The 11,687-nt window shown below is 36.7% G+C and overlaps 1 protein-coding gene across 3 annotated transcripts; it reads left to right on the top strand.

Moving 5' to 3' along the window:
* The first annotated feature begins 478 nt into the window (after nt 1–478).
* LOC133309436 (squamosa promoter-binding-like protein 1) lies at nt 479–9,150 on the top strand. 3 transcript variants are annotated; one of them, XM_061510208.1, is made up of 11 exons: nt 479–1,954; nt 2,118–2,299; nt 3,727–4,021; nt 4,082–4,313; nt 5,227–5,301; nt 5,392–5,499; nt 5,604–5,721; nt 6,103–6,244; nt 6,421–6,565; nt 7,426–8,034; nt 8,497–9,150. In XM_061510208.1, exons 1-11 carry the CDS (start codon nt 1,374–1,376, stop codon nt 8,938–8,940), a joined length of 2,931 nt encoding a protein of 976 aa, XP_061366192.1. In that variant the 5' UTR covers nt 479–1,373; the 3' UTR covers nt 8,941–9,150. The 3 variants fall into 3 exon arrangements, with proteins under 3 accessions (XP_061366192.1, XP_061366191.1, XP_061366190.1); XM_061510207.1 differs by having other exon boundaries at nt 3,739–4,313; XM_061510206.1 differs by having other exon boundaries at nt 3,727–4,313.
* The last annotated feature ends 2,537 nt before the right edge of the window (nt 9,151–11,687 follow it).

The following is an 11,687-nucleotide window of genomic DNA, read 5'->3' as shown; positions in this document are numbered from 1 at the left end:
AATTTCTCTTAAATTATAAAAAGTTTTAATGTCTTTTATATTACAAAAGATAAAATTATCTCCGATACATATGAGATTTATTTAATTTTTTATCTTTTCTCTTCACGTGGCATCATATGGACCCCACATAATTATATATATATATATATATAATAATTTTATCTTTTAAAACATAAAAAATTTAAATCTATTATTATTATTATTATTATTTTAAAAATATCTAGTCGATATTAATTCGATTTCAGCGGATACGAAATTAAAATTTTAATGTTTCCCAATAATGATACTGGAGTAGAATACATACTCTCAAGTCTCAACTGGTAAGTTTCCTCCGCCTTCTTTGGTACATTAATGAGACCCATTATAAAATACAGAGATTACTTATTAATTTGAGAAATATAGTAACAAAAGGAATACGTAAAGATACGTTGTTGTGCAGGGAGAGGGTGTTAGTGTTGTGGGGTGTGGCGACAGTCACATGTGTTTGGCTGGGGATCATGGCATGTGGTGGAAGGAAGCTGAATTCTCAAAATCTGAAGGGAAAGAAAAAACTGTAGAGTGAATTATACGAGAGGGATAGGGCGAAGAATGTGACGTCTACTTGACGAAACGCGGGAAGAACAAATGGAGTCCAGTAACCTGGCAGGCAGAGTGAAATCAGATTAGCAATACCACACAGGAACAAACGATTCTTTCTTTTCTTTTCTTTTTTTGTTTGAGAGAGAGAGAGAGAGAGAGAGACACGCAGCGTGTGTGCGAGTGGCCCACCCCCCACTCTGCGGGTGGGGATACTGTTCCCAATCCCACCACTACGTTCCTTCTCCTTACACATAATAATTGTTATAATTATTATTTTTGTGCGTACAGCACATCATGTCATTGTACTATACCATCCATTATCATTTCCATAACCCTTTCCTTTCCTTTCGTTTCCTTGTCGCTTATTCACATTCATCTTCTCTTTCACCTTCCACCGAACACGCACTTTCCCACATTCACTCACCGTCACCGTCGATCTGCTCTGCTCTTCGTCAACGCAACTCCAATTCTCACTTAAAACACTTCCCACCTACCTTTTGCTTCGCTTCATCAGGTTCACGTTGATCTTCTTCAACCTTAATTTCACACCGTTGTATTTTTATTTAATATAATTTATCTTTTTAAGATAGGAAGATAAAAAAGGAAGAGCATCTTTCGAGTTTAGTTGACTTCAATTTTATAATTAGCTAGCTATGTGGATTTCCCTTAATTGGAACCGTGGTTGCGTGGGTGTACTCTTTCTCGACTTTTGGGGAGGAACTGAGGCTGATTAATTTGGATTCCTTTCTGCTGTGACTGTTACTTGTGGTTATTGTTTTTGAATTCAATTTGTGATGATGGAAGCTTTTCATTTGTATGGTATGGGTGGTGGTGGTTCATCTGATGTGAGGCCTTTGGGGAAGAGGTCCGTGGAGTGGGATTTGAATGATTGGAAATGGGATGGTGATCTTTTCATAGCTAAGCAGCTGAGTCCGGTGCCAGAACATAGGCAATTTTTACCTATGCCTGGCGCTGGGGGTTCTTCCAACTCCAATACTTCATCTTCGTGCTCTGATGAGGTAGATCTTGGGAACAAGGAAGGTGACAAGAAGAGGAGGGTTATTGTGCTGGAGGATGAATTGGATTTGAATGAGGTTGCAGAAGCGGGTAGCCTTAGCTTGAAGCTTGGTGGTGGACGTGGTAGTGGTGGTACTCCAATTCCTGTTCCAAGCTGGGAAGGAACCAACGGCAAGAAAGGCAGGGTTGCTGCTGGAGGTACTTCTAATCGAGCTGTTTGTCAGGTGGAGGACTGTGGCGTAGATCTCACCAACGCTAAAGATTATCACAGACGTCATAAAGTTTGTGAGATGCACTCCAAGGCCACTAAGGCCCTTGTGGGAAATGCAATGCAGCGCTTCTGCCAACAATGTAGTAGGTAAGTTCATGTTCTTGGGTTTGTTTTCAATTTTTCTTTGTACCTAATCAGTTCCAAATTTAAAAGACTATAGTATAACAAATAGCTGAAAAGTATAACAATTATTGTTAATTTTGAAGTTTAGATCATTGTATTTCATGACATTCTTTTACTCCGTCAATAGGTTTCACATGCTTCAGGAGTTCGATGAAGGAAAGAGAAGCTGTCGTAGACGATTGGCGGGCCATAATAAACGAAGGAGGAAAACAAATCACGATGCTGTTCCCAATGGAAGTTCACTGAACGATGATCAGACTAGCAGTTACCTGTTGATAAGTTTATTGAAGATACTTTCTAAAATGCATTGTAAGTGTTTCTTTAATCTTATCTCTGTAAGTAGGGCCTAGAGTTGGGTTCATATAAAATCTGCTTTATTATTTTAAATGATGTTATTGATGTCCATTTCTGTTGTTTGAAATGATGAATGATGTAATATTAGTTTAAACTATTTTCTTTAATGGATGGCACCGGCAGTGGTAAAGTTGTTCCTTTGTGACTGAAAGATCCTCTTTACATATATGCAAAGGTAAGGTTGTGTACAAGGATTGCCCTCACCCCTACCCTTACTAGTCAGGTTTAATGGGAAGTGAATGGCATTGGCATCTATGTTAATAGCTTCAGAAAGGTAGTTTGTTTGTTTGCAAATTTGGTTTATGAAAACTATATTTTGTCAAAGATATAGGGAAAGACTTGTTTTGTACGGGGGAGAGGTTTCATACATAGTAACCCAAATTAAACATGTAAGTCCAGTTCTTGTTCTGGATTTTCACGAAGAATAGTATGTAACTACTTAGCCAACATATGTTACTTTCCCAAGATTCTGTTTCATTTCATGTTGAAGAATTGGTTCAAGCTTATTCACTTAATTTCTGTGGAAGAGAAAGGGTCAGATGGGATATAGGATGAGCACGAGATGAACAGATTGCTTGGTTTTTCATCCTTACTGCTAAATGATATCTGGGGACTGAATGTTGGGCCTTAAGGGCTGTAATGAGCAGAATGATTGAAAGTTAGACTCCTTCAGTTTTCTTGAGTGAGAAGCTGGACCTAACAAAGTAACAAGTTAGAACTTAGAAATGGGCAAGCAAAATAGATTGACCTTGGTTTTGTGTGTTAGTTGGCATTACTTAGTCAGCCTTGAGCTCATCACACAACTGGTTTCCATTCATAAGCATCTGTAGGTACCTTGAGGGACAGAGTATGGAGTAAAATATTATTTATGTTTGGCAATATCTGAATGACCAATAAATAAATTGCTTGATGAAAGACTGTCTGATCAATTGACCTTGAAAATGGCTCAGAAGAGATGGATTGAGGTGCTTCCAAATATGTCTTAGTACCTATTAATGGACAACTATAATTGAGAGGAGGCCACGAGGAGAAGACATTGTAATAATAGAATGATAGCAATTGGCTTTAAAATGTAGTACCTCTAAAGGCACAGCTACGACAAATTGAAGTACTCATGAACACTGGTAAGATCAAGTAATCTTGTAGCTAAATGATTTTGGTATAATATCTAATGGAGGAAATGGTGTGGTGGCAAAAAGTTCAGCTTGAAGACTCAAAAGGATCATGAGTGCGTTTATTCATATGTGTGCATCATGTGTTAATATTTGTTTCTAATTATTTTTGTTTCTTGAGAATCTTCTCTTATCTGTTTCTCTGATTGATATTTCTGCTATGACTGAGGTAATTTAGCAAAGGATAATGACATTTTTTGTGATCTGTAGCTGACAGGTCAGATCAGGCCACAGATCAGGATCTGCTGACACATCTTTTAAGGAGTCTTGCTAGTCAGAATGGTGAGCAAGGGCGCATGAACTTGTCTAACCTTTTGCAGGAACCGGAGAATTTGTTGAAAGAAGGGAGTTCCTCTGGGAAGTCTGAGATGGTTTCTACTTTATTATCAAATGGTTCTCATGGCTCTCCAACTGTTACAAGACACCATCAAACAGTTTCTATTAGTGAAATTCAGCATCAGGTGATGCATGCACATGATGCTAGGGCTGCTGATCAACAAACCATGTCTTCTACAAAGCCCAGCATTTCAAATAGTCCTCCTGCTTACTCAGAAGCCAGAGACAGTACTGCTGGACAGACCAAGATGAATAATTTTGATTTGAATGACATATATATTGACTCAGATGATGGCATAGAGGACATAGAAAGGTTGCCTGTCTCTGAAAATGTTGTTACAAGCTCTCTTGTTTACCAGTGGATGCAACAAGATTCTCATCAGTCAAGTCCACCTCAAACGAGTGGAAATTCAGATTCTGCATCTGCCCAGTCCCCTTCTAGTTCTAGTGGAGAAGCTCAGGTATGTTTGTCTTGCAGCATTTTTCTGGATTGGCTATTGTCCTTGTGCTCACTCAAGTGCAACTAATCATCACCCATGATTGGGATTTTGTGACATTCTATAAAAATTGAGGATATTTTGCAGAAATTACCTTTGTTTTTGGTTGTGGTTCTTAGACTTTTTGGTGCTGTCTTAATATGTCATGTGAGGAAAGTGGTATGACATTGAACTGTTTCTTTAGTCATACTCCACAAGAAGCCAAGAAGTCACATGGCTTAAGAATATCTGATGGGTGCATCTTTTTTAGGAATATCTGATGAGAGGTGCACGAGAGGGGAGTGGTAAGGATTTCCTGATGAAATTCTTTTGCTTCTTTTTGTAATAAGGGAGGTACCTAGTGAGGGGATGGGGGAAAGGTGGGCCAAGTGTGAGAACCGAGACTAACTGAACATGGCATTATATTTTTGTACTGAGGATGAAGTTTTAGAGATGAGTATTTTGATCATCCTTAGCAGTCCTGGTTTAAATAGCATGTCTGGATAAGGCTATGTATCTGATATGAAAGCATTCATCTAACATGAAGATGTCGTATGATGTTGAGCCCCCAATAGTTACGCTAGAATGACCATGCTGGACCTTCCTTAGGTGTCAGCAATTATGTTGCTTGTTTAAGCTTGCAGAAATTTGTGTTCAATTGCCAATTTAGTGCCTTCTTTTCATTTATGAAATTGCATTCTGATTTTAGCTACTCCTGTTTGATTTAACTCTCATATGCCCCTTCTTTGGCGGGTAAATACAAAAAGAATAAATCAGTAGATGTTGGTAATTATTTTCCTTTACTAGCTGAGCTTGAACGGTGCCTTTTTCTGTTAAATTTTGTAGGATCTTGAGATTGTCATTTTTAACAGCTAATTTGTTTGTTTCCGCCATTTAGAGTCGCACAGATCGAATTGTTTTCAAACTCTTTGGTAAAGAGCCGAATGATTTTCCTCATGTACTCAGAGCACAGGTACTTTAAGCTTTTTCAAAAGCATCTTTCAGTAACAGTTGTTAATTTCTTTCTTTCGAAATTGAGTCACTCTAAGGTTTTGGATTGCAGATTCTTGACTGGTTATCCCACAGTCCTACTGATATTGAGAGCTACATACGACCTGGTTGTATTGTTTTGACTATTTATCTGCGTCAGCCTGAGGCTTTGTGGGAGGAAGTAAGCATTATCCTTCTAAAACTGCTAGCATGTGTCCATGGGTGGTTATTTTTGCGATCAGGGGACAGTCTTGACCTTATTAGGCTTGGTTATTTTTTTTACAGCTTTGCTATGATATGACTTCCAGTTTGAATAAGCTTTTGGATGTCTCGGATGATGCTTTTTGGAGTACTGGATGGATTCACATCAGGGTGCAGCATCAGATAGCCTTCATTTTCAATGGTCTCTTGCCATGTTTCTATTGTCATTTTTGCTAGCTGTAAAGATAACAGGAGTTGAAATTTTATCACAGTATTCAATTAAGTCCATCAACCATTATTTTGCCCAATCGAGTATATTAACAGTTTAAAAGTTATAAGTCCTTTCTTTGACAAATTATCTAAATTAAGGACTTATTTGTATCCCTATCTAATTTAAGCCTTTCTCACTTATATACCTTTTTTTTATGGATTTGATTGAATGTTGATGTAATGTTAATGGGCTTATAACGTTGCCTATATTGTTGTCATTGTTATTATGTTGTGTATTGAGTAACTGTATGAACCAGAATTGGTAGTATTTATTTATATGACTGGGTATCTCACTGCAAATTTACTGCTGCAGGTCAGGTTGTCATAGATACATCCTTACCTTTCAGAAGTAATAATTACAGTAAGATTTTGAATGTTAGTCCAATTGCTGTACCAGCATCAAAGACAGTTCAATTTTCTGTTAAGGGTATCAACCTGATTCGCCCTGCCACTAGGTAGTGTCTACCTGTTGCTTTGTGAAATGCAAAAACTTTGCACGTTGAGAGTTAAATGCAAAATTTGAAATTGTCTTGGACACCTACTCTTTAGGTTCCATGATTTGATTTAAATATATTATATATTTAATTTTTTTTACTGTTATAGCATATGACCTTTAAACCTATTCCTTCAGGTTATTGTGTGCTTTAGAAGGGAATTATCTGGTCTGTGAAGATGCTCATGAGTTGATGGATCGATGCTCCAAGGATATTGATGAGCTTCAGTGCATTCAGTTTTCATGTTCTGTCCCTGTGATGAATGGAAGAGGATTTATAGAGGTGCCTCTTCTTTGCTCTCACAAATTATACATTTTATTTTTCAAGACTAACATGATTGCAACCTGCCAGTAATGGTAGACTCAACTGGTAGGATCAATCAACGTCAATGAAAAGTTCTTGTGTTCGATTCATACTGGTGAATTCTTCATTGATAGGCCATATGTAACTTGTTAGAGATATATAAAACCATTAATGCAATCTCACCCACCAGCTTAAGCTTTTGGGTTGAATTGGTTCTTTATATGGTATCAGTGCCTCGGTGTTCCGGGTTCAATCCTCGTTGCCCCTCATTTTCTTTGTGGAATTTCTTAGCACAGATAGACTGGGCCTGATGCATCATCCACCTTTCAAGCCCAATGAGTTCTCTTGTGAGAGGACGTGTTAGAGATATATAAAACCATTAATGCAGCCTTACCCACCAGTTTAAGCTTTTGGGTTGAATTGGTTCTTTACATAACTATCACTATAAGCCCTTGTGAGGCTTTTGGCATGCCTTGACTTTTGAATTGGGCAACCTCCTCTCCCCTTAAACTTTTTTGTAGCCCAAAAAAAAGTAATTGCAACCTATGAATTGTTGGTTATTAATACTGATGGTGATAATGTGATACATTAATCATAGTTTTAGTGAATTGGATCAAATTAGGTGGAATTTGTTGCTGCATACAAATATCTGCTATTACTTATTTTATGCTTTACAGTTTTTACTTTTATAAAATTTTATGCACACACTGATTCTTATCGACATTCATATGCATCCTTTCAAAAATTTGTCATATTCTTAATTAAAGACAACCACGCCTATGTCAATGTTATGTTATGTAGCTGAGCTTTATATTTTATGTTTTTCTTAAATATGCCAGATTGAGGACCAGGGTTTGAGCAGCAGCTTTTTTCCTTTCATAGTTGTGGAGGAGGATGTTTGCTCCGAAATCTGTGTACTTGAGCCTTTACTGGAATTAAGTGATACTGATCCAGATATTGAAGGGACTGGAAAAATTAAAGCCAAAAATCAAGCCATGGATTTCATTCATGAAATGGGTTGGCTTCTTCACAGATGCCAATTGAAATCTAGTGCAGATCTGTTTCCATTAAAACGATTCAAGTGGCTCATGGAGTTCTCTGTGGACCATGATTGGTGTGCTGTAGTTAAAAAACTATTGAACCTCCTGCTTGATGGAACTGTGAATACAGGAGATTCCCTGTACCTTGCACTTTCAGAGCTGGGTCTCCTTCACAGAGCTGTAAGGAGAAATAGCAGGCAGTTGGTGGAGCTGCTTTTGAGATTTGTTCCCGAGAATATTTCTGATAAACTAGGACCTGAAGGTAAGGCATTGGTTGATGGAGAAAATCGGAGCTTCTTGTTTAGACCTGATGTTGTTGGTCCTGCTGGTTTGACACCACTCCATATAGCAGCTGGGAAGGATGGTTCTGAGGATGTACTGGATGCTTTAACTAATGATCCTTGCATGGTAAAATTTCTGCTACCTTAAATTGAAAATAGAGTTATTTAGTAGGGGTAATATTTTCTTGTAAGTTCTATTTGGATCTTCACTGCATTTAATTCTTGCGCATATTGTGGTCCATTATATCCCAAATCCTGCATGATAACTGTTAATCGAATTGTTGTCATCCTTAGTTCTCCTTGAATCAAATTATTTGCAAATTTGGGTTTAATGTAATCTCTCAGCGTTATCCAGAGACAAGCAATCCTGTGTGCTGCTATTGTTTGACCTACCAAAGTACTTTCATCACTGTTAATATCTTGTGCTGCCTGAGTTATTTGATTTAGTACTAGGTATTGTTGAAAATGACCTACATGATGATCCCCCCCTTTTCAAAATCATTTCCTCTTGGCAAGTTGGAAACCAGTAGTATTGTGTTAGGTTAGTGTGATATTTAGTTTTGATGATAACTTGGGCTTTTTAATTCAGGTGGGAATTGAAGCATGGAAGAGTGCTTTTGACAGTACGGGCTCCACACCTGAGGAGTATGCACGTTTACGTGGCCATTATGCTTACATTCACTTGGTGCAAAAGAAAATCAACAAGAGACAAGGAGCAGCTCAAGTGGTGATTGAGATTCCAAGTAATCTGACAGGGTTCAATACAAACCTGAAGCAAGATGAGTCCTCGACTAGCTTTGAGATTGGAAAGGCTGAAGTTAGAAGTGTTCAAAAGCACTGCAAACTTTGTGATCGTAAGTTGTCTTGTAGAACTGCTGTAGGCAGGTCTTTGGTCTACAGACCTACAATGTTGTCAATGGTGGCCATAGCAGCAGTATGTGTCTGTGTGGCTCTTCTGTTTAAAAGCTCACCCGAAGTTCTGTATGTATTCCGACCCTTCAGGTGGGAATCATTGGAGTTCGGAACATGCTGAGGTTCATTAACTTATGACTTTAATTTTATAGGTAATGTAATTGGATGCGTTCATAGACCGTATGACCGATATTTCCTGTAGGACTGTTTCTTTATGTTGGCTAAATTGTGTAATGTTATTTACGTGTATATTATTGGCTTGCTTCCTTATGAGACACGTGTTGTTTTGCTTTTATTTTCTTCTTAAACACCATATGATAGAATCCTTTTACGACAGTGTAATACTTGTAACCTTCTGTCTTCTGTTTTTTATAATAATAACCCAAAAAAAGAAAAAAAGGATGATAATTAAATAAAATGACGACTGTCATTGTATTTGTCTTAAATATGTATTGCACTAGTTTCGTTAATTAGTGTGAAGCGTTTATGATCTTCACCAGTTTGGTTAGCAGGTAGGGATTTGCTTTCAACGCTCTAGTTCTTTAGCGGTTAGTTGAGCTACGTTCTATTAATACACCCGTAGAAACACGCTCGAATGTCGCTCGAAATCTCGAATGTTTCTGCCAATCCTTATACTTAAATGGATAACAAATCCACAAATACAAAGTGAATTGCATGTGTGAATTTGTATACAAAACTTTTTAATGTAGGTATAGATTTTTTATATTTATAAAATGTTGTTTATATAGTATCTTTTTCCTAATCTTCTTAAAGTAATACCAAGTTTTTGTATCTCTTCTCTTTACCACAATTTTTGCAGAGCTTTTTTTTTTTGTAAAATAATAATAATAAGTTGTGTGTTTCAAGTTTTACTATTTCGGACTTTCATATGGCACACTAATTTACTACGGTGCAACAAAATGCACTTGTAGATCTACTGGTGCATCACTTTATGTGGTGCATTGTGCTTCAAAATACAAATTTATAAGAATGTGGAGAAACATTTTGAAGTAACATTAGACAACGATGTCATATTGTCCATGGCCTTCCTGGTTAAGAAGCTCCACACGAATCAAAAAATTGGAATTGCTATCCAATTTATTGCAACAAGAAAAGAAAATCAGACCATTGCCCGAGGATTGGGGGTGATCCGGGTGGATCCACATCCATATTTGATAGCCGGATAGCCGGATGTGGATCCACTCATGGACCAGAACATCCCTTACATTAAGAACGAGGTGCTGAATTTTGTCCAAATAATCAGTGCATTAGCTTGTTAGCAAAGTGTGTATCTATTTTCTGGGAAGTGACTATTGGATTTGGTAAAAATGGAAAAATCAAAGAGCATATTAATAATTAAGTTGGAATCCACATCCAGAAGGAATGAGTTATGGGATGTGTTTATTGAGTCTTCTGTCATAAAAACACTCATTCTGCTAATGAACTGCAAAGAATAAGAATTAATTTAAAGATGTTTATCATTTTGGATAAGGTCATCTAATGCAGAAAGAAGTTATGATAGTTCTGTCAATTTATCAATTCTTGATGCATATAGAATTCAGGAAACTGGGATTATCGTTGGGAATTTAAGTTGTTTTGGTGTCCGGATATATCTCTTGTTGGAAGTTTTCCAAGAAAATAAATGTAAAGATATTGGGGATTTCGCTTAGCATCTTATTTTCTTGCACTAACTTTTATTTACATTATTTTTACATGACCGCAATCACTTTCTTACACAAAATACCTACAACTATATGTATGCCCCGCTCTCACTAGAAAAGTTCTCATAAAATTTAGATTTACAAAAAGTTGCATAAATATTGTTCGGTATAGATAGGGAATGTCGAGTCAACTACGCACGTTGGTGGGCTGGAAGCAAATCCAAATCGAAATTGTCCATTTGGGCCTGGGCCTGGTTGGAGTTCAAGTCCCAGTAAACAAACTCGGAATTTATATAAAATAGGGGAAGAATCTGTTTACAAATTTTTTTTATAATTTTTTGCAAATTACACTATGTACTGCGGGGAGAATGTAGTGTAACCTAGTGTTCTTCCGGAAGAACATAATGTAATTTGTAAAAGTTTGTAAATATAACCTTTTCCTATAAAATAATGTATAAAATTTATTTTTCCTTCTTTCAACACAGCAAAACACTCAATTAGCAATTTCTGAAGTTTTTAAATAGGATGACAATAATTTTGTTTTGGGGGGGGGGGGGGGGGGGGGAAGTAACAATAATTGTCATTTTGATGTAATCGTAATTATAAAGACATTGAGAATAAAGAATGAAATTAATCATTATAATGACTTTGGGGCATCTGCATTTGAAATGATATAATTTAATTTAAATGACAAGTTTTACCATAAGATCACGGGTAGATTTAATCGGAACTCTATCAATCCGGATGTTAGTCTCGCATTCCGTAAAGATATTCAAGTTAAAAAAATAAAAAAAACTTCTACAGCAAAAGCTCGGTCAAGAATACTACTGTACACCAAAAAAAATAATAATGACTCACTCTGTCATCTTTTATATATATATATATATATATATATATTGCAAGTGTCATCTTATATATTTTAAGATAGTCAAAGATGCGTACTTCCCATGTTCTAGTTTAATAAACGCGAAATAGAACCATATGCTCGGTATCATTCCATTTCTTTGATACTCATGGACACGAATTCAATCCAGATGACATTGATCGATATTATTTTTATTTTTTTGAATACAATGATAGCATTTGAACCTAAGCTTTCCATTGACCGGTTTCTTGAACTGAGCAATTGAAATAGTAGACATTTATTTTTTCCTGCTTTACATGAAAGTTCACAAAGAATTATGAAGAGGTTTTTCTCATAATGTTT

The sequence above is a fragment of the Gastrolobium bilobum genome, unplaced genomic scaffold (assembly GCF_033153095.1).
Source record: "Gastrolobium bilobum isolate Gb01-03AN ecotype WA unplaced genomic scaffold, APGP_CSIRO_Gbil_v1 utg2122, whole genome shotgun sequence".
Lineage (NCBI taxonomy): Eukaryota > Viridiplantae > Streptophyta > Magnoliopsida > Fabales > Fabaceae > Gastrolobium > Gastrolobium bilobum.
Note: the sequence above shows the minus strand (reverse complement) of the source record. Positions and strands in the feature narration are given on the sequence as shown.